Source organism: Neoarius graeffei, chromosome 23, assembly GCF_027579695.1.
Source record: "Neoarius graeffei isolate fNeoGra1 chromosome 23, fNeoGra1.pri, whole genome shotgun sequence".
Classification (NCBI taxonomy): Eukaryota; Metazoa; Chordata; class Actinopteri; order Siluriformes; family Ariidae; genus Neoarius; species Neoarius graeffei.
Genome location: NC_083591.1, coordinates 53,501,689 through 53,525,162, shown reverse-complemented (window position 1 = coordinate 53,525,162; position 23,474 = coordinate 53,501,689). Strand labels below are relative to the sequence as shown.

The 23,474-nt window shown below is 43.1% G+C and overlaps 1 protein-coding gene across 1 annotated transcript in view; it reads right to left on the bottom strand.

Annotated features, from left to right (window-relative positions):
* Window positions 1-1,102: 1,102 nt before the first annotated feature.
* The window catches only part of egfra (epidermal growth factor receptor a (erythroblastic leukemia viral (v-erb-b) oncogene homolog, avian)), a 144,124-nt gene continuing 121,752 nt past the window's right edge, over window positions 1,103-23,474 (bottom strand). Inside the window, exons 26-28 of the mRNA XM_060906408.1 lie at window positions 18,912-18,953; window positions 12,431-12,524; window positions 1,103-4,613 (exon numbers count right to left, since the gene is read on the bottom strand). Of these exons, the coding sequence (XP_060762391.1) occupies window positions 4,261-4,613; window positions 12,431-12,524; window positions 18,912-18,953 (489 nt within the window). The 3' untranslated portion in view covers window positions 1,103-4,260. The remainder of the gene's footprint in view (window positions 4,614-12,430; window positions 12,525-18,911; window positions 18,954-23,474) is intronic.

Below are 23,474 nucleotides of genomic sequence, written 5' to 3'. Positions count from 1 at the left end.
GACTTTATGTTAGGACTGTTAATGTTATAGTCATGTTGTCTGTTGTCGCCCAAATGAGGATGGGTTCCCTTTTGAGTCTGGTTCCTCTCGAGGTTTCTTCCTCATGTCGTCTGAGGGAGTTTTTCCTTGCCACTGTCGCCACAGGCTTGCTCATTGGGGTTAGATTAGGGATAAAATTAGCTCATGTTTAAAGTCATTAAAATTCTGTAAAGCTGCTTTGTGACAATGTTTATTGTTAAAAGCGCTATATAAATAGACTTGACTTGACATATGTCAAAGCGATGGCCATAAACGAGATTCGTTGAGACCTGTGCGAGACATCGTAGGACAGAAGTAAAACATACAGCGGAAATCAAAGTGACCGACATCTGCCAACGTTGTCAAAAGACGCGCGCGCCCTCTTTCGAATGCTGATGTAATCAAGCTGGAAGTTTTGTTTGTTTTGATAGCAATCAGGAAAGTTTGAAAAAAGTCGGCAGTAATCGTCATTTAAACTCGTTTTTGTGCAATATTTCATTTGGAAAACAGTTTTCAAAATGTCGGCACTGACACCTGGCTGACACTTGACGTTTCGAAGTCTCGCACAAGTCTCGTGAAGATCGCGCGGATAAGCGACGCCTGCCGTGGACCAAACGAACTAAATTCAACACGGCTAAAAACCGAATAGGCCGATAAGTATAATATTTAATTGTGAATAGTTGCCAATACGAGTCATGATATAAGGTTACTAAAACCGAAAACGTAATTGAATAACACGCTAATTAAGAAATAAAGCAAGTTGAAAAATGATTTCAGTTCCCCTTTAAAATAAGTTTGAAAATCAGTCCGCTGGAGGATAAAATTAGCTCATATTTTAAGTCGTTCAAATTCTGTAAAGCTGCTTTGCGACAATGTTTATTGTTAAAAGCGCGATACAAATAGACTTGACTTGACTTTAGCCCGTGTACGACTCGATTTCGTGGAATAACTGTTAAACAGTTTTTAAGAAAGAAAGAAAGAAATGAAACCATGAAATTTGTACTGTATTAATGTTTAAGAAAGAAAGGCTTAAATTCACCAATATCAAACCAGCTCTGTTAAAAAAAAACAAAAACCCATCACACACAGACGCACACACTTTATTCTGTTTACTTTTTAAAAGTAATAATTATACTCAAGAGGACATATGTGAAAACTTCAAGGAGCAATGTTCCAATAATAAGAATACTTTTTTAAAAGACAAAAGGTGAGACAAAGAAAGATTTTTCCCAACTGAAGACTATCTAGAAATCTTACTGTATGTACACTAATCACACATTTATTTCTCTTTTACACCGCTTAAGCACAACCTTAAAGTTTTCAACAACAACAAAAAAAGCTTTGCAAGCTTGAACAGTTTTCACTAGTGTTTCGATATAAAATTTCAAGAGTTGTACAACACAATGACACGAGATCCGATTTACAGACAGGGAAGGATACATGTTGTGTGACTGTACACAGCTTGTATGATGCAGAATAACATGCTGTAATAATAGATGCGATAACAGGAAAAAAAAAACAACAAAACCCAAACCCTCAGCCGTGTTTGTCAGTCTTATGAGCGTACCGATCGCTTGGCGGCTTGTTCGACCAGCCAACACTTTTCCAGCATTAAAACGGCGGTGAAGTTTTTCCTGCTGTCTTGTTTTTGAATCACAGAGAAGACGTGTGGCTCAGCCTCCGTGTTCTGATGATTGATCACCGAGTGAAAGCTACACATGCTACAGAGCACAGCATGTACAGGATTACATGAAGCTTGTTTATTAATCACGTTTTCACATTCGAGAGAGAGAGAGAGAGAGAGAGAGAGAAAAAAAGGTCTGATTCTGGGAGTTTAAATGAAGGCGCCATTATGATGAGGTTCTCCTTTCTGATCAGGTTGATTCTTTAAGTTTAAAGAAAGAAAGAACGAAAGAAAGAAAGAAAGAACGAAAGAAAGAAAGAAAGCACAACTTTATTCATCACACACTTGTGAAATTCCTCCCTGCATTTAACCCATCTGAAGCAGTGAACACACACATGAGCAATGAGCACACACACACACACACACACATACCCAGAGCAGTAGGCAGCCATGCTAACAGCGCCCGGGGAGCAGTTGGGAGTTCAGTGCCTCGCTCAAGGGCGCCTCAGCCCAAGGCCGTCCCATATTAACCTAACCGCATGTCTTTGGACTGTGGGGGAAACCGGAGCACCCGGAAGAAACCCACGCGGACACGGGGAGAACATGCAAACTCCGCACAGAAAGGCCCTTGCCGGCCTCGAACCCAGAACCTTCTGCTAGACTGCCTTTCAGATTCAAGTGTAGGTCGTAAAAAGAATTTTCCTCGACACCCAATTATTTTTGTTTAGTGGACCGAAAGCTACTGAATTTGAATCACAGACTTCTATTTAGAAAAATAAAACTAATAAAATTGGAACAATTAATGAATTTAGAGCCACGTGGCCCTAAATTCTCCGCTATTTTTTTCCTGCTTCACCATGACCCAATACAAGATACTACGTCATGCGTCACGTGGTGGGCTTTCCCCGTTCGCGCAAGGCATTGTGGGATACAAATTTGAAACAGGAGAGAAAAATGGAGGACGTGAGTGTGCGAATGAAACGTGAAAGACCGACTACAGTAACGGAAAGAAAGCGAGAAGAAAAGACGTTATGTTATATACGAAGGAAAGGAAACGCAGGACCAAACTAATAAATATTGGCGCTCAGCGAGCACCTCGGTGTGATCAGCTGTTCGTTTAGCGACAGAATGATGGAACTGTCAGTGCACACTCAAAGGTGAACCTGTAGATGGCAGTAATGCGACACTGTGGATGCCAGCTGCCGCAAAACCCAAAAGAAGAAGGTAAACCTGCGCATGCGCACACGGACTTCCTCTGTCTGCTTGACTGCGCGAAGCGAGCGATTTCATGCACATTATTTGCTTTAATCCCCTCAAATTAAATAACTTCCCAGCCACAGAACAGAATGGCCTGATCATTTTTAGACATTACAGAAATAAACATACATCACAATGACCAGATTTCAGAGGGGACTAAATTTCACCGATTTTTATGAAATCGAAAGGCCGTCTCGCTTTAAGTTCTGCTGAAGTGTGAGGGAAGTTGATACACAGAGTATGTACATTATTATTATTATTATTATTATTATTGATTTAGCCTTATATTCAAACCTGCACAATTCCATCCACAAATCTTTTTCTTAAAATTTTGTTTGAGTCGTGTTTTTGGCTCCATGTGTACCACAGTATGAGAGTCTTTCCCTTGGACATTATAAAACCTGAAACAGGAAGTAACATGACCTGATGATAAAATTCACTCGAACAGGAAATGATGAAGGGATGTGGAAAAAAAAAGAAGACGTTCACTTCTAGTAGTAAATTTTGTTTTGCGCTCAGCTCATCTTTAACTCTTTATTCTTCAAAGACGTCTGTTTTTTCTGACAAAAAAAAAAAGCTAAAATTGAGGCTACGGAAAAAAAAGAGTTCACCATATAATCGTAAGATTTGAGAGTTCAAATCCAAATGTCGTTCAGTCATCCATGTCTGGGCGCCAAGGGAGTAAAATTGGCTGTGCTTTCAAGAGTAGGAGGGGCTTATTCTTTTCTTTCTATTCTTTCTCATCTGTCAATCACAGCAACACTAGCCAATCATCGTGGGTGTCTGGGAGCTCATGTATGCAGAAGATCATGTGTTAGCCCTCATGCTTCCTGCTTGGAAACTGTCGTATGATAGCTGGTGGGTGGGAATCGGCACGTGACCGAATTGGTACAAAATGGAGAAACTGGTCATTCAATAATAGTAACAACCACAACTGCGCACTATCTATCCGTTCCCTCATTTCTGACTACCTGCATGAGATCCCGTTCCCGATACACTCCTCCAGACCAGATGTGTACCCTGGATTGGATTCATGAAGCGCTTTCACACTCAACCAGTCATAGATGTGGGAAAAAAGTGCAAGGTGTCTTAAAATTTGGCCTAAAAGTTCTGTAAGGTTGGAAGTTTAACACAGTTAGACTTTGCCTGAAAAAGAATTCAAATTCTGACACTGATTTGCAGTCTGTGGCAGATGGGTTTGTGTTGCGTCCCCACCGTCCAGCTCCGAAGAAACCTGAAAACATAAAAAGTCTTAAAAAGTTCATGGCAGTTCAGAGCCTCAACCAAAGCGCTTCAGTACAGCCTGCGTCCATCAGTTCAGTCAGGTCGTTTTTAAAGAGGCCACACCCTTCTGAAGAGTTCTAGTGCACCTCCACACCCATGTACTCAGAGTTCTCTGCAGCCGGGAAGTGCCCGTTCGGCTTGGACCCCACCGGAAAGAAGTCCTGCTGATAGTCGGGATTGTCGATGCTGTTCTGCGTGATGTAGCCATGCCCATTCGGCTGCTTCTGGCTGGATGTGAGCGGGGAGATCATCTGAGAGTGGGAGGTGTTTAGGTACTCGGGAGCGGATTTAGAAGACGTGACGAGCACTGGGTTTTTGAAGCAGTTGAGGTACTCCTCCTCTGTCTCGTCCAGGGTCCCATGTGCAGGATGCTGATACATGGGGTTGGCCATGTCTGATGCAACAGCGCTGCCATTCTGGTTCATGTATTCTAGTTGGAAAAAAGAAACAGAATTTTAGTGTTTCAGGAAACGTCAAGGGATCCTCCAGCGGACTGATTTTCAAACTTATTTTAAAGGAGAACTGAAGTCATTTTTCAACTTGCTTTATTTCTTAATTAATGTGTTATTCAATTACGTTTTCGGTTTTAGTAACCTTATACACTACCGTTCAAAAGTTTGGGGTCACTTTGAAATGTCCTTATTTTTGAAAGAAAAGCACTGTTCTTTTCAATGAAGATCACTTTAAAGGTCCCATGGCATGAAATTTTCACTTTCTGAGGTTTTTTAACGTTAAAATGAGTTCCTCTGACCTTCTTAAGTCACCCCAGTGGCTAGAAATTTCATAATGTGTAAACCAAACTATGCCCAACATTTGAGAATGGCGCGTCAAAACGGCGCGTTGATAAGCTCTTCCCTTTACTACGTCAGCAAGGGAGATGATCCCCACGCCCCCCCCTCTGGATTCCCACCCACTGTATGGATTGCCCCGCCCAGGTAGTGAGGAAACCATAGAGGACACAACAACATGGCATCACCTAAGCGAGCGAAACATGGAAATTGCGCTGTACATGGATGTGACGACACAGAAAAGAGTCTGTTTTTACTGCCGACGGGAGAGCCCCTGAAGACGCAGTGGCTTAATTTTATTTACTCCAATAATACGCCGTCGAGTCTACCTAAGACGGTGTATGTTTGTCGGAAGCATTTTCCTGAGGAATGTTTCCACAACTTGGGACAGTACAGGGCAGGTTTTGCACATCAACTGTCACTGAAGCCTGGGTCCGTACCAAGCATCCCTGCCGCATCAGCAACAAACACCGAACAAGTAAGTGTATAACTGTTAAGTCGTTTTGCCGTGTTTTAAAATCGGTGCGTTAGCCTAGCAATGGCTACATTAGCTGTGCAGCTAACCGCTTCCTGCAGTTAGCCAGGTAATCTGCGCTACAAAACTAAAGCGCATGCAGCATGCTCTGTTAAACTGAGTTTAGTCTGGAAATTGACTGTAACTTATGAGCTTATGTTTGACTATTGCTCCGCAATGCATGTCTTCTGTTGGATAAGCGATATGTTGCTGCTTCTATCCTCTTTGGTTATGGAGTGCGTGTTCAAGCCTAGGGTATTATACGTTCGTAAACTACCACTCCGAACACTCTCACTCTCTGTTCTCTGTGTCACGTTGAGTTTACGAAAGGAGTCCGAGGGAGAACGGGGTTTTGTCTTAGCAGCGTGGCTACAGGCGCTGATAGCAGCGAGTATGTGTGTGCGCAGCTTGGTCAAGCCCCTCCCCCTCCCCCCATGGCCCGCCCCCACCCTCTACCCTTCCACGCCTCCTGCTTCTCATTAGCAAAACGACGCACTGGGAAAAGCGCTGAAATGGGGCTTTCTCCCAGGAGGCTATATTTACGTGCCGAGGGTTCATTTCGAGAAAGGCTGCGGATATAACATCCGGAAGCCTCCACGAGCCCGTTTAAAGCATCAACAAACCACCATGCCATGGGACCTTTAAACTAATCAGAAATACACTCTATACATTGCTAATGTGGTAAATGACTATTCTAGCTGCAAATGTCTGGTTTTTGGCCCCAGTCACACCGCTCGAACTTTGCTGGAGCGTTCCTTGAACGGTGGGGGGGGGCGAATTTCGACAACGCTCGTCACCGCGCACAAAATGGGAAAAAAATCGAAAACACGGGCATTGGCTTAGCGGTGCACCGCTGAAGCTGGCGTTGCTTTAGCGTTGGTTTAGCGGTAGCGAGCGTTGGTATAGCGGCGTTCTGCGCATGCAGGCTTTGGCTCGGCGGGGGTATAAAGTTGGTTTAGCACCAATCATCGCAAGTCTCTCAGCATCCATGGTGATACAGTTTTACTGTAACTTTGAGCAAATTCGATATAGATGAGGTCTGAACTCAACGGCAGCTCGATTCCAAATGAGCTCCTGGTCCATTTCTCCCCGTATTTATAGCCAAATTCTGGTCCCGCTCCGACACCTCTATACCAACGCCAAACCAAAGTTCATCGCCGCCATGGATAGCTGCTTCAACGCCCGACACCGTTCCAGCAACCCCGTGTCCGCTCGTAAAACGCTTACAACCGCTCCACCGAAGTTTGTGCAACGTTTAATCGCCGCCCGGGCAACGCTGGCGAAGCAGCGGTGGTCCAGTGTTCAAGATTTCTGCGTTGGCCTAGCGGACCCAAGCGTCCATGAACTTGCGTCTAGCGGTGCCAAACTTTGACTGGGCGTTGGTGGAGCGGGGGTGAACTTTGCCGGGGCGGAAAATTGCCCCCTCCTCACCGCTCGCAATATTTTGTGCAGCTCAAAACTTTCGGAGCGGTAGGAGGGCCCCTCGAGAAACATCAGCGGTGGCCGAGCGTATACGGCGTTGCTTTAACGGGGGCCAACTTTTGTTAAACGGTGGTGAACGGTTACGAGCGGTGATGAATTTTTTTCACCGCTCCAGGAACGCTCCAGCAAAGTTCGGGCAGTGTGACCGGGGCCTTTGGTGCAATATCTCCATAGGTGTATAGAGGCCCATTTCCAGCAACTCTCACTCCAGTGTTCTAATGGTACAATGTGTTTGCTCATTGCCTCAGAAGGCTAATGGATGATTAGAAAACCCTTGTACAATCATGTTAGCACAGCTGAAAACAGTTGAGCTCTTTAGAGAAGCTATAAAACTGACCTTCCTTTGAGCAGATTGAGTTTCTGGAGCATCACATTTGTGGGGTCGATTAAATGCTCAAAATGGCCAGAAAAATGTCTCGACTAGATATTCTATTCATTTTACAACTTATGGTGGTAAATAAAAGTGTGACTTTTCATGGAAAACACAAAATTGTCTGGGTGACCCCAAACTTTTGAACGGTAGTGTACATGAAAAATTCCCAGGAGAAAAGCCCAGTGAGTTTAGGTCCTGGTGGTTAATCAGTGTTTCTTTTACCAAGGAATGCGGAAAAACAGCTTTGTAGCTAATAAAGAGCCGTCTCTCTATCAAACTGCCGTGAGGCTTCAAGGCAAAAGAACGTTCTAGATGTTTGTTTAACTAACCTGAATGTTTTTCCCCCCTTTTTCAGTTTAGCCATGCAGAAACACGGCACATTTTATCCTTTCTGTTTCTATATTACACGTGACATGACGTTTGATGTAAATATAATTACATAAAACATATTCTGTGATCTTCCATGAGCGTTCCTGAGACACCGAATTACCATAAATAAGAGTTTTAAGCTTGTTGAGATCTAATTGTCAACATTTTCTCATGCAGTATATTCAGAGTGAGACTTTCTCAATCATCTTATGATGAGTAGGTCATGACGAGATCTCGTTCAGGAAACGGAGGTGTGTGTAAACAGGATGAGTCACAGCATTACGAAATGAAAGCCGTGTCAACACACCTCGCTCTGTCTATATATACAGTCCCATGCATAAGTCTGAGTTACCCTGGGTTTTTTTTTTTTCTCCATACAAACTTTGTTATAGATTTCTATTTTATGATTTCTACATTATCGAGTCAAAACATCGCAAAAACATTTTAGAGTTCCAAACGTTCGTTTTTTTTCCAGCACAAAATTAAATGTTACTGGAAAAAAAAAAAAAGTTTGTATCTGAGATCTCCTCTCATCTCATTATCTCTAGCCGCTTTATCCTTCTACAGGGTCGCAGGCTAGCTGGAGCCTATCCCAGCTGACTATGGGCGAAAGGCGGGGTACACCCTGGACAAGTCGCCAGGTCATCACAGGGCTGACACATAGACACAGACAACCATTCACACTCACATTCACACCTACGCTCAATTTAGAGTCACCAGTTAACCTAACCTGCATGTCTTTGGACTGTGGGGGAAACCGGAGCACCCGGAGGAAACCCACGCGGACACGGGGAGAACATGCAAACTCCACACAGAAAGGTCCGCGCCGGCCACGGGGCTCGAACCCGGACCTTCTTGCTGTGAGGCGACAGCGCTAACCACTACACCACCGTGCCGCCCCTATCTGAGATCTGAGTGGCATATTACAGTCCATAAGAGAGCGCTTTTCAGTTTGCATGTTCTCCCTGTGTCCGCGTGGGTTTCCTCCGGGTGCTCCGGTTTCCCCCACAGTCCAAAGACATGCAGGTTAGGTTAACTGGTGACTCTAAATTGAGCGTAGGTGTGAATGTGAGTGTGAATGGTTGTCTGTGTCTATGTGTCAGCCCTGTGATGACCTGGCGACTTGTCCAGGGTGTACCCCGCCTTTCGCCCGTAGTCAGCTGGGATAGGCTCCAGCTTGCCTGCGACCCTGTAGAACAGGATAAAGTGGCTAGAGATAATGAGATGAGATGAGATGAGATGAAGGCTACTGGGTTTTGGTGTAAAATGAAGATGTGAGTGTGACAGTCAGAGTGTCTAGAAGAATCGTGGCTGGTTCTGGAAGATGCTCAGTAAAACCTACAAATGTGAAAAACACGAGCAAGTCGGTTCTTCATCATGTTCAAATCTTTTTGATTTTCTGTCCAATTTTTCCGTTTTAAATTTTTCACGTGCACAATTTTTTTTCTCTTCTTGGTCTTTTTAAAAAAATGTCTTATTTTCCGCTGTTCTTTTTTTGTTTATTTTATTCTCTTTTATTTCTGATGAGCCTTAACCTTAATGAAGAGACAGGAGGCAAAGTTGGAGGTGGCGGAGTTGAGGATGTTAAGGTTTGCGATGGGAGGTTGGACAGGATAAGGAACGAGCACATCAGAGGGACGACACATGTGGAGAGCTTGGGAATTAAGCTAAGAGAGATGAGACTGAGATGGTATGGGCACATCCTGACACGAGATGCAGAGCATGTTGGAAGGAGGATGCTGAGAATGGAGCTGCCAGGCACATGAAAACGAGGAAGGCCAAAGAGGAGATACAGTGGTGCTTAAAAGTTTGTGAACCCTTTAGAGTTTTCTATATTTCTGAATAAATATGACCTAAAACATCATCAGATTTTCACACAAGTCCTAAAAGTAGATAAAGAGAACCCAGTTAAACAAATGAGACAAAAATATTATACTTGGTCATTTATTTATTGAGGAAAATGATCCAATATTACATATCTGTGAGTGGCAAAAGTATGTGAACCTCTAGGATTAGCAGTTAATTTGAAGGTGAAATTAGAGTCAGGTGTTTTCAATCAATGGGATGACAATCAGGTGTGAGTGGGCACCCTGTTTTATTTAAAGAACAGGGATCTATCAAAGTCTGATCTTCACAACACATGTTTGTGGAAGTGTATCATGGCACGAACAAAGGAGATTTCTGAGGACCTCAGAAAAAGTGTTGTTGATGCTCATCAGGCTGGAAAAGGTTACAAAACCACCTCTAAAGAGTTTGGATTCCACCAATCCACAGTCAGACAGATTGTGTACAAATGGAAGAAATTCAAGACCATTGTTACCCTCCACAGGAGTGGTCGACCAACAAAGATCACTCCAAGAGCAAGGCGTGTATTAGTCAGCAAGGTCCCAAAGGATCCCAGGGTAACTTCTAAGCAACTGAAGGCCTCTCTCACATTGGCTAATGTTAATGTTCATGAGTCCACCATGAGGAGAACATTGAACAACAATGGTGTGCATGACAGGGTTGCAAGGAGAAAGCCACTGCTCTCCAAAAAGAACATTGCTGCTTGTTTGCAGTTTGCTAAAGATCATGTGGACAAGCCAGAAGGCTATTGGAAAAATGTTTTGTGGACGGATGAGACCAAAATAGGACTTTTTGGTTTAAACGAGAAGCATTATGTTTGGAGAAAGGAAAAACTGCATTCCAGCATAAGAACCTTCTCCCATCTGTGAAACATGGTGGTGGTAGTATCATGGTTTGGGCCTGTTTTGCTGCATCTGGGCCAGGACGGCTTGCGATCATTGATGGAACAATGAATTCTGAATTATACCAGCGAATTCTAAAGGAAAATGTCAGGACATCTGTCCATGAACTGAATCTCAAGAGAAGGTGCGTCATGCAGCAAGACAACGACCCTAAGCACACAAGTCGTTCTACCAAAGAATGGTTAAAGAAGAATAAAGTGAATGTTTTGGAATGGCCAAGTCAAAGTCCTGACCTTAATCCAGTCGAAATGTTGTGGAAGGACCTGAAGCGAGCAGTTCATGTGAGGAAACCCACCAACATCCCAGAGTTGAAGCTGTTCTGTACGGAGGAACGGGCTAAAATTCCTCCAAGCCGGTGTGCAGGACTGATCAACAGTTACCACAAATGTTTAGTTGCAGTTATTGCTGCACAAGGGGGTCACACCAGATACTGAAAGCAAAGGTTCACATACTTTTGCCACTCACAGATATGTAATATTGGATCATTTTCCTCAATAAATAAATGACCAAGTATAATATTTTTGTCTCATTTGTTTTACTGGGTTCTCTTTATCTACTTTTAGGACTTGTGTGAAAATCTGATGATGTTTTAGGTCATATTTATGCAGAAATATAGAAAATTCTAAAAGGTTCACAAACTTTCAAGCACCACTGTACATGGATGTGGTGAGAGAGGACATGAAAATGGCAGGTGTGGTAGAGAAGGATGCGGAAGACGGGGAGCAATGGAGACGAAAGATCCGCTGTGGCGACCCCTAATCGGGAGCAGCCAAAAGAAGAAGAAGGAGAAGAAGTTTCTCTTTTATTTCTGATGTACCTTCAAACCGTTTTATTTTGCTCATAGGTTGTTTTTTCCATTCTTTTTTTCCCCTCTCTCATTGTTTTTGATTTTTTTTCTCTCTCTTTATTTTCTTTTCCTTCTTTTATTTCTCCTGTCATTCTCCCTGACTTTAACAGTAAAGAAACAAAAATATATTTATATTACTGTGCAAAAGTCTTAGCCCCTCCTATTTTTTATTTTTTTTGTCATTTCGACTTTGTTATCGATTTCTATTTTATGATTTCTATATTATCAAGTCAAAACATCACAAAAACATTTTAGAGTTCCAAACGTTCGTTTTTTTTTTCCAGAACAAAATGAAATGTTGCTGAAAGAAACAAAAAAAGTTTGTATCTGCAATCTGAGCGGTATCCATAAGAGAGCACTTTTCAGATTAAAAAAGAAAACATAATGAAGGCTGCTGGGTTTTGGTGTAAAATGAAGACGTGAGTGTGACAGTCAAAGTGTCCAGAAGAACTGTGGCTGGTTCTGGAAGATGCTCAGTAAAACCTACAGCTCATTTCCGCATAAAACTGCACTCATTGGACCTGAGACTATTTTTTCCACCAAATACTGACTTTGTTTAATTTATTATGGCTTACTGCTTACTGTATTTTTTAATGTTGAAATATTTCATTTCGGGCGGCACGGTGGCGTAGTGGTTAGCGCTGTCGCCTCACAGCAAGAAGGTCCGGGTTCGAGCCCCGTGGCCGGCAACGGCCTTTCTGTGCGGAGTTTGCATGTTCTCCCCGTGTCCGCGTGGGTTTCCTCCGGGTGCTCCGGTTTCCCCCACAGTCCAAAGACATGCAGGTTAGGTTAACTGGTGACTCTAAATTGAGCGTAGGTGTGAATGTGAGTGTGAATGGTTGTCTGTGTCTATGTGTCAGCCCTGTGATGACCTGGCGACTTGTCCAGGGTGTACCCCGCCTTTCGCCCGTAGTCAGCTGGGATAGGCTCCAGCTTGCCTGCGACCCTGTAGAACAGGATAAAGCGGCTACAGATAATGAGATGAGATGAATGTACAGTATGTACACCAGTTCTCCATCATTCCATCCGATGGTCATGCCAAATCACAATCCCTGACTGATTACTCTTGAAAAATCCCCCACACATGCCAAAGACATGTCCAGACATGACCTTTAACTCTTGTTTACCTGGGGCAGGCTGGAAATCTCCATCCAGGAAGCGTTCAGTGGGGTCGGGGATGTAGCGCAGCATGACGCTGTTCTCACGCACTGGCACGAGAGCCTGAAACAAACACAACAGCACTATGGATTCCAGAGTTACCGGAGAAACTAGTTTTACTTGACAAATATTATGTGCACATAACATTTACACTGAGGACAAAGTTATTCAGGTAAAATAGAACTCAAAACCCTGAGTGATTTTTGAATAGAAGAAGAAGCCTTTATTTATCACATGTACACTCTGGCACAGTGAAATTCCTCTTCTGTATTTAACCCATTGGAAGCAGTGAACACACAAGTGAGCAATGAGCACACACACACACACACCCAGAGCTCTACTACAGCACCTGGGGAGCAGTAGGGGGTTAGGTGCCTCGCTCAAGGGCACTTCGGAGTGATCCAGACGGAGAAAGTGCTGTTCATCAGAGGTGGACAGTAACGAAGTACATTTACTTGAGTACTGTACTTAAGTACACTTTTTGACTACCTGTACTTTACTTGAGTATTATTTTTTTTGGAAACTTCTGACTTTAAAGGAACAGTCCACCGTACTTTCATAATGAAATATGTTCTTCTCTGAATTGAGACGAGCTGCTCCGTACCTCTCCGAGCTTTGCGCAACCTCCCAGTTAGTCAGACGCGCTGTCACTCCTGTTAGCAATGTAGCTAGGCTCAGCATGGCCAATGGTATTTTTTGGGGCTGTAGTTAGATGCGACCAAACTCTTCCACGTTTTTCCTGTTTACATAGGTTTATATGACCAGTGATATGAAACAAGTTCAGTTACACAAATTGAAACGTAGCGATTTTCTATGCTATGGAAAGTGCGCACTATAATGACAGGCGTACTAACACCTTCTGCACGCTTCGACAGCGCATTGATACCTTCACTCCTCTTCGGGCACAGCCAGGCGGGCGAATGCCCTGGTCTGTCCGCCCTGTCTAAAAAAATGGTACAACTCGAGCCCCATGGTAAAACTGGGACTTTGTCATTTTTCTGCAAGAGGCCCATGGTAAAACCACACTTCCAGGCGGGGCTGCCGTCTGCCTCCCAAGCCGGCCGAGAACGCTCCTCGTCGGGCACGGCCAGGCGGGCGAATGCCCTGGTCCGTCCGCCCTGTCTAAAAAAAAATGGTACAACTCCGAGTGAAGGTATCAATGCGCTGTCGAAGCGCACAGAAGGTATAGTGCGGACTTTCCATAGCATAGAAAATCGCCACGTTTCAATTTGTGTAACTGAACTTTGTTTCATGTCACTGGTCATATAAACCTATGTAAACAGGAAAAACGTGGAAGAGTTTGGTCGCATCTAACTACAGCCCCAAAAAATACCATTGGCCATGCTGAGCCTAGCTATATTGCTAACAGGAGTGACAGCGCGTCTGACTGACTGGGAGGTCGCGCAAAGCTCGGAGAGGTACGGAGCAGCTCGTCTCAATTCAGAGAAGAACATATTTCATTATGGAAGTACGGTGGACTGTTCCTTTAACTTCACTACATTTGAAAGGCAAATATCGTACTTTTCACTCCACTACATTTCTATCAAGGTCCTCGTTACTTTTTCGTTACGTGATTGATTTTTTCCCAGGTGACACTGAGACAGCTGATCAGTAATCACTAGGGTCATGTCACGTCCATAGACCGTACAAAATCAAGTTCAATGATTTCTCCGCAGCGTTATTTAACACGATCAGTTGATGGCAGAATGGAAGAAGGCGGTTCTTCTGGAGAACGCACGCACTCGTGGCTTTACCTGGAACCCTTGTTTCAGTTTTTGGAAAGGATTAAAGATTTGTTTCTTTTTAAATGTTTGCCAAAAACTAACTACGTACATCACGGCCGACAAAAACTCGCCGTCCAACCTGCGGAAGCATATTGAGGGATATAAACATTTTATTCCAAGAGGAAGCTTGCAACGAAGTTGTCTGTGCTTTTAGAGCTAGCGATAACGTTGCAAATGTAGCTATGCAATCTGGTTAGTCACATGACTTTCTATGGTATGGATTTGCCAGCCAAGTTGCCGTAGCCTTGTCCATGGCTAATGTTTACACATAGCTAGTTAACTTAGACACTGTTAGTTAGCATGTAAAAACGGAGTTACGTTAACATGAATAACGTTAACTTATCTGAAGTCCTTTCAGAAATATGTTTTAGCATAATCTTGCCAAATAAACAGAATGTAGAAATCTTTCTTTTCTAGTAGCGTTAGCTACCCAATATGATTTCGAGTTTGAAAAGTTTGCTAGCATGTCAGGTGGAGCTTCACTGACTAGCTAGCTTAACGTTAAACCACCATGATGGCGCAGCATGCGTTCGTTTTGTGAATTCACATTTCTGTCTTTGGTAACGGCGTTAGGTTTGTAAGCGTTGTGGCAATAATACAACAGTGCACTGACTGGATAACTTTCACTTGTATCAGAGTAACATTTGACCAGTGGGATCTGTACTTTGACTTAAGTGATGAAGTTGGGGACTTTGTCCACCTCTGCTGTTCATTCACTCAACTCCCTTCACTTTTTTCCTGCTGGTCCTGGGAATTGAACCAACAACCCTTTGGGCCCAAGTCTGCTTCTCTAACCTTCAGGCCCTATAATTCGTTCCTAGAATGAATTATAAATAATTGTAAACTTATAATTCGTTAAAACTACATCATTATATTGCATAGCAATCATAGTACTTTTATTTTAAATAATCTGATTTCGAGACCCAGTTCAAATGCAGCCATTTACTGCCAAAAAACAGGAACTTGACACTTCAGGTGCTAAACGTTCTGTCATGTTCCGCCCCGGACTTCCACTCTGGAGATTACTTATCTCCCAGGTCTGCGCTAATCCGGATCCGGGACAGGAATTCCATCTTGCCTGCATTTCATGTCCTGGTTTTCCTGCTGTGTATATAAACTCCGTTCTCAGACAGGGACTTCGCCAGAACGTCTTGTTGGTTTTTCTTGCCGTTTCTGTGCCCTTTATGCCTTCATGTTTTTTTGCTCTCTAGCCTGCTTGTTTCTTGTCACGGTTTCATGTTTTTTGTGCTCGTGTTTTTTGTCCTGCCTGCCTCGTTTTTTGTCTCGCAGTTTTTTTATCTGGACTATTTTTTCATGTGGGGCGGCACGGTGGTGTAGTGGTTAGCGCTGTCGCCTCACAGCAAGAAGGTCCGGGTTCGAGCCCCGTGGCCGGCGAGGGCCTTTCTGTGTGGAGTTTGCATGTTCTCCCTGTGTCCGCGTGGGTTTCCTCCAGGTGCTCCGGTTTCCCCCACAGTCCAAAGACATGCAGGTTAGGTTAACTGGTGACTCTAAATTGAGCGTAGGTGTGAATGTGAGTGTGAATGGTTGTCTGTGTCTATGTGTCAGCCCTGTGATGACCTGGCGACTTGTCCAGGGTGTACCCCGCCTTTCGCCCGTAGTCAGCTGGGATAGGCTCCAGCTTGCCTGCGACCCTGTAGAACAGGATAAAGCGGCTAGAGATAATGAGATGAGATGAGATTTTTTCATGTCTTTTGCACTAGCGTTTTTGTCATTGCCCACCTCGGTTTTTTTGTCAAGTTTTTTGTCTCTTTTTTCCTGGACTATTTTGCTATTTGTTTTTTCTATACTGTTTGCCTTTTTTGCCACACCCTTCCCCTGGATTAAATCTCATTATTTATTGGATTACTGTCTCTGTGTTCTGCTTCTGAATCCTAATCTTGCCACACCTCCATCACGGTCAGTCAGCACAGAGTATACACTGATTAGCATCTCATCTCATCTCATTATCTGTAGCCGCTTTATCCTGTTCTACAGGGTCGCAGGCAAGCTGGAGCCTATCCCAGCTGACTACGGGCGAGAGGCGGGGTACACCCTGGACAAGTCGCCAGGTCATCACAGGGCTGACACATAGACACAGACAACCATCCACACTCACATTCACACCTACGGTCAATTTAGAGTCACCAGTTAACCTAACCTGCATGTCTTTGGACTGTGGGGGAAACCGGAGCACCCGGAGGAAACCCACGCGGACACGGGGAGAACATGCAAACTCCACACAGAAAGGCCCTCGCCGGCCACGGGCCTCGAACCCGGACCTTCTTGCTGTGAGGCGACAGCGCTAACCACTACACCACCGTGCCGCCCCCCTCTGATTAGCATCGCTACTGTAATTGAGTTATCTCAGGTCTCTTCAGTTTTAAAAAGTTTCAAAGGAAGAAGCGTGATAATGCTCTGCAAACTGTGCGAGCTGAAACTTGTGGAGCAATCAACATTTCACAGCTCAGCATCAAACCTGCGGAAACATGCACGGATATGTACGCCGTTAGCTAACTGAGTGAACGAGACTTCTTCTTCTTCTTCCCATCAGGGGTTGCCACAGCGGATCTTTTTTTCCTGCATATTTGATTTGGCATAGTTTTTACACTGGATGCCCGTCCTGACCCAACCCTTCCCAATCTATCTGGGGTTGGGACTGGCATTGAGTATATACTGGTTGGGGAATTTTACCTAATTTGCATGTCTTTGGACTGTAGGAGCAAACTGGAGAACCCGAAAGAAACCCACGCAGACACGGGGAGAACATGCAAACTCCACACAGAAAGGACCTCATCAGCCGTGAGGTTCGAACCCGGAACCTTATTGCTGTGACGCGACAGTGCTAACCATCGCTTTATTTATTTATTTATTTATTTATAAGCTTTATTTATACAGGGGACACCCTTCAGCATAGCTGTTCTCCCAGGTGACCCGATACAAAATAAATTACAATTGTTTACAATGTGAGATTCGATATCAAACGATTCAGTAGTGACTCTTAAAATATATGCACTAGTAAGTACAGGTGTAGGTGAATCTATTAAAGTATATGTACTAGTAGGTATAAGGAAGTAATTTTTAAATGCACGGCACCACCGTGCCGCCTCCCTGAGTGAACGAGACTAGCTAGCCCGATCTTTGGATTGCTTGTTTTATGGAATAAAAGCTCTGTATCAAACATGTCACTTCGATGCTTGGTAGTGATCACTTGTGTTAATAAGAGTGCTCTGAGAGCACAATATCCCCCGCTGGGAACTAAACCATAACTCTGGTAAAATGCGACCGAATTGAACGAAATTGCAACATCCGTATTACCAACATATAACAAAGAATCCTGTCAAGTTTCGTGAAATTCCTCCAAAAATTGTAAGAGGAGTTGATTTCAGAAGGTGAGCGCCCTTCCTCGGATGGACGGACGGACGGACATCGCCATGACATAATCCCCCTTCGGGCCTTTCAGCCAGCGGGGGATAAAAATTGTGAGGGAAGTTGATTTCAGAAAGCAAGCACACCTTGATGAAATTACCAAAGTACAAGTTTGTTAATAATCAAGTGCATAACTCGGGTAAAATTTGCCCAAATTAAACGAAATTTCAATCTGCGTATAACTGTCATATAACAAAGCCTTCTGCCAAGTTTGGTGAAATTCCTCCACAAACTGTGAGAGGAGTTGATTTCAGAAGAGCGTACGCCCTCATGAAACTGTCAAAGTACAAGTTATTTAATTAAGGGTCAAAACTCTGGGAAAATTTTCACAAACGAAATTAAATCGCAATATGCGTATTACCGTCATATACGTAACAAGGCCTTTTGACAAGCTTCAAGAAATTTGTCCAAAAATTGTGAGAGGAGTTGATGTCAGAAGGAAAATGCACCTTCATGAAACTGTGAAAGTACAAGGTTGTTAATCAAGGGCCGCAACTCTGGGAAAATACGACCAAATTTAACGAAATTACAATATGCGTACTACTGATTGTTATATAACAATGCCTTGTGCCAAGTTTCGTGAAATTCCTCCACAAATTGTGAGAGGAGTTGATTTCAGAAGGAAAACACACTCTCGTGAAATTGTCAAAGTATAATTTTGTTAATCAAGGGCTGTAACTCTGGGAAAATGTGACCCGATTGAACGAAATTACAATATGTGTATTACTGACTTACAACAAAGAATCCTGCCAAGTTTGGTGAAATTCCTCCAAAAACTGAGAGAGGAGATGATTTCAGAAGGTGAGCGCCCTTCCCGGGACGGACAGATGGACGGACAGACGGACATCGCCACGACATAATCCCCCTTCGGGCCTTTCGGCCAGCAGGGGATAAAAACTATCTATCTTTAGTCAGTGCTTTTACAGGACACACTGTAGGAGAATGTATAAAGGCTAGTTTTGCTAGCTAGAAACATGTACACGTTAACATAGCAAGCTGCAGAAAACCCTAAGTTAGCTAGCCAGGTATATTCCGATGACTCCCACACACCAAACCTGAACCTGTAAATCTCCTCTCGGACGCAGTCGGTGCGGTCTGAAAGTCCGCAGCTGGTGATTAATGATGAATATGAGGCAAAACCGCTGTGAGCATCACTACAGTGCGATACAGTACAGAACAAAATGTCTACATTTGGTTACACAAGAACTGCTCCTGAGATTTTATTTCATAAATCACTCACCCCGTTCCTGTTCTGGCATGACCCGATGCTGCTGTTCAGGCTCTGAAACGAGAACAAGGAACACAGCGTTGTCAACAATCCCAGAAGATTTTACAGTTCGATTGTGCTATGTTTTAAAAGTACTCTTGGTAAAACGGTGACTGTAAAAGAATTGTAAAAGGAGGATGAATAAAAGAGTTACGTTAAAGATTGTGGGTTGTAAAAAAAAAAAGGCATGTTTTGGATCTACACTGAATTTAGACCGCCATCATCACATCTATTGGGTTGCTTTTAGGTCACATGACCAGATACGCACTTTTTATTCCCCATTTCCACGCACCATTTCCGTTTCCACTCTGTTTATTCTGACTGTAAAAAATGTAACTTGCAAAATTGTTGAGTGAAAAAAGGATTCTAAGTTGAATGAACACATTTCCCTTCTAATTGTTCAAGTAACTAAAAAAAATAGTTGAGACGCCTTTCCTTCGCCACAAGTTCATAGGAATTGGAAAATTAAGTTAAGTGAACTTATATATTCAAGTGCTGATTGACGCCCCTTAACCAATGCCACTGCGCATGCGCACTTCACAAGTTCGAAAGTTTCAACAGTCGGGTGGAGTGAGAAGTCCGTGGAAACTGACACGAGACGTTGTATAGGAGTCTAGACTAAGCTTTCCTCAACAGACGCCAGGGAATTCCCTCCTTGTATGTCGGTATTTGTTTCTGTTTGTGTAATAATAGGCAAAGTGAAGTAGAACTTAAGTGTTGAGAGGTTTGTGTTAACTAAAAAATGTAATGCACACTAAATCTCATCTCATCTCATTATCTGTAGCCGCTTTATCCTGTTCTACAGGGTCGCAGGCAAGCTGGAGCCTATCCCAGCTGACTACGGGCGAAAGGCGGGGTACACCCTGGACAAGTCGCCAGGTCATCACAGGGCTGACACATAGACACAGACAACCATTCACACTCACATTCACACCTACGCTCAATTTAGAGTCACCAGTTAACCTAACCTGCATGTCTTTGGACTGTGGGGGAAACCGGAGCACCCGGAGGAAACCCACGCGGACACGGGGAGAACATGCAAACTCCACACAGAAAGGCCCTCGCCGGCCACGAACCCGGACCTTCTTGCTGTAAGGTGACAGCGCTAACCACTACACCACCCACACACTAAATCATTGTAAAAAAAAAAATAGTCAAGCCAACTTAAAAATGTAACGCAACCTGCTGCCAAAGGATTTTGAGTAAACTCAACTTAGAACCATGATGTGCCAACTTGCTCTTCTAAGTTAATTGGCATTATTATTATTTCAACTAAACAATTTGTTGGACTGAACTTCTAAAGGCAAGTCAAGTCAACTCAACATAAAATACTCTTCTATGTGAACTTAAAAGAACATTTTGGGGCGTCGTAGCTCAGGTGGATAAGGCGCCATCCCATAAATCCAGGGACCCGGGTTCGATTCCGACCCGAGGTCGTTTCCTGATCTCTCTCCTGCTCATTTCCTGTCTCTACACTGTCCTATCCAATAAAGGTGGAAAAAGCCCCAAAAAAATCTTTAAAAAAAGAATAATTTAGGATAACAATGTTTTTTGTGCCAACTTGCTTTTCCAAGTTAATTGGAATGATTATTTCAATTTATTTCAACATCACAATTTGAATGCACTGAGCTTGCTAAATAAAGTAAGGTCAACATAAAATACTCATCTGTGTCGACTTAAAAGAGCAAGTCAGCACAACTATTTGGCCCGGAGTTGAGTTTACTCAAAATCCTTTGGCAGCAGGTTGCGTTACATTTTTAAGTTGGCTTGACTAATTTTTTTTTACAGTGTATGATGGCCTGAATCATTTTAATAAAAGTATAATTCAGCTTGAAATGAAAACTGTTGTAAACGTGAAAAACATGAGCAAGTCGGTTCGTCATCATGTTTACTATGATTCTTCTCTTTTCCTCTCTTTTTGATTCGCTGTCCAATTTTTCTGCTTAATTTTTCACATGCACAATATTTTTCTCTGTCTTTTTTCAAATGTAATATTTTCTGCTTTTCTTTTTTTTGAGCTTATTTTATTCTCTTATTTCTGTTGTGCCTTCAAACTGTGTGTTATTTGGCTGGTACATTTTTTCATTCTTTTTTTCTCTCGTTGTTTTTGCTTTCTTTTTTAATTTCTTTTCCTTTTTCATTTCCTTCTGTTTCCCCCTGTCCTTCTCCCTGACTTTAATAGCTGTTTAAAAAAAAAAAAAACCTGGCTGACACTTCACGTTACGAAGTCTCACACAAGTCTCGTGAAGATCACGCGGATAAGTGACGCCTGCCGTGGACCAAACGAATTAAATCCAACACGGCTAAAAACCGAATAGGCCGATAAGTATAATATTTAATTGCAATTAGTTGCCAATACGAGTCACGATATAAGGTTACTAAAACCGAAAACGTAATTGAATAACACATTAATTAAGAAATAAAGCAAGTTTAAAAATGACTTCAGTTCCCCTTTAAAGGCTTATGTGGTGGTGGTGGTGGTGGGGGTGTTTCTCTACTTCTTGTTTTTCTCGCCATCTCTTAGAGTAAAAAAAAAAGTAAAAACGTAACTTTATACTCCATTCATCCATCCATTATCTGTAGCCGCTTTATCCTGTTCTACAGGGTCGCAGGCAAGCTGGAGCCTATCCCAGCTGACTACGGGCGAAAGGCGGGGTACACCCTGGACAAGTCGCCAGGTCATCACAGGGCTGACACATAGACACAGACAACCATTCACACTCACATTCACACCTACGGTCAATTTAGAGTCACCAGTTAACCTAACCTGCATGTCTTTGGACTGTGGGGGAAACCGGAGCACCCGGAGGAAACCCACGCGGACACGGGGAGAACATGCAAACTCCGCACAGAAAGGCCCTCGCCGGCCACAGGGCTCGAACCCAGAACCTTCTTGCTGTGAGGCGACAGCGCTAACCACTACACCACCGTGCCGACCTGTTGAAAAAATCTAGAAGGTATAATCTTGCTGTAATCTCTAACTGCCATTTTCAATTCCAACACTTGTTGTTTCACAACTTGTTGGTTGAGACAAAGTTAGCATTTAATAGCCACAGCCATCATTGTCTTTTTCTTTCCTCTAGACAGCCAGGGTTTTTTATTTTTTATTTTTTTCAAGTCCCCTTTTTTGTAGCTGATGTCTAGTCACTGAGTTTATCCATGTTTACGGAATAAAAATGACAAAATATGTCCAGACATTATCGGTCTGATTTCATTCATTTCACTGAAATCCTATTTCCTGTGTCTTCCTCAGCTCGTTGTGAAATCTTATCAATGTTCTGATCACGTTTGAACACGCCATTTGGATCACGGCGAACTCTGACGTATTATTGCTAACAGTACAGTTTGTTAGCGGTCGAATATCTCTGTCAACAGTTCATTTTCTTCTTGGCCAAGCTCCACTTGATGGATGACTGAAGTCAAGATAATAACTTGTCTTGCAGGCTCAGCTTTGCTTTACACGCATGATTTGAAGCAAAACAAATTGAATTTCCTGTAAAAGTTTAAGAAAACCAGCCTCCTAAGCTAAGCAAGACGAGGTCACCCGGGTTCTCTTTTTTAAAGAACTCTTTTTAAAAAGTTAAAGGTCAAGAAACAAGCTAAATAGGCTACCATGTGTGAAGACGAGAAGATGAGATCCAGCCCATAAATGGCTATAGCCTGAAGTCTGCGTTATATAAGCTAACACTTCACACACGAATCCCTTTTTTCGCCTTCAGCCAAATGTTTCTGAACAAGAAGTTTCGCCTGCAAAGGCAATAACACTTGAAAGGCTTGAGGGAGTTTAGCGAGCACTCTGCAATGGGCAAGACGCCAAAACACGATGAGGCCATTTCTGTGATTCTTTCAGTGCACAGCGCTCATTAATCAGTGGGCACCTGGGAGGAAGCGGGGGTGCGGAGACGGCAGCACACGAGTGAACAGGAAACAGGCGGAACAGTGAAGCTGGGCCAGAAGAAAGCAGGCCAGGTAGCAGAACTGTTTCTGCAGCAGGGGCTCAAAGAAGAGCGCTCAGGCTGATGTGCACGCAAACAATACCTGAAAAACCTATTCAACTACACAGGGGAGTATCATGGTGCGATATCACATGCTATAAACACGCGGTCAATAACGGCATCCAGTACTGTAACACAGGCACCACAGATCCTCTATTACTATAAAACATGTCGTATAGTAATAGAGTAGTAATGTGCCATAGCTGCTATTTTACTACAAAGCATGCAATATTAGAAGAGTTGATTAAAATGAAATTATGGCCCTACCATAATATACTATTAGTATGCAGGAGGGCAATTTTATTACTACAAGGAATGGTAGGATGGTGTTCTATTCCAATATCCTAAATTCTTAATACAATTAAGTGTGAAGGACTGTGATGTATTCTTACTCTATTACCGCAAAGTGTGACATACTTTTTCTCAATTACTATAAAGTATAGATTATTGTTACTCTATGACCACAAAATATGACATTACTCTGATACTACAGAGTATGATGCATTGCTACTCTATTACTATAAAGTATGGCATATTGTTG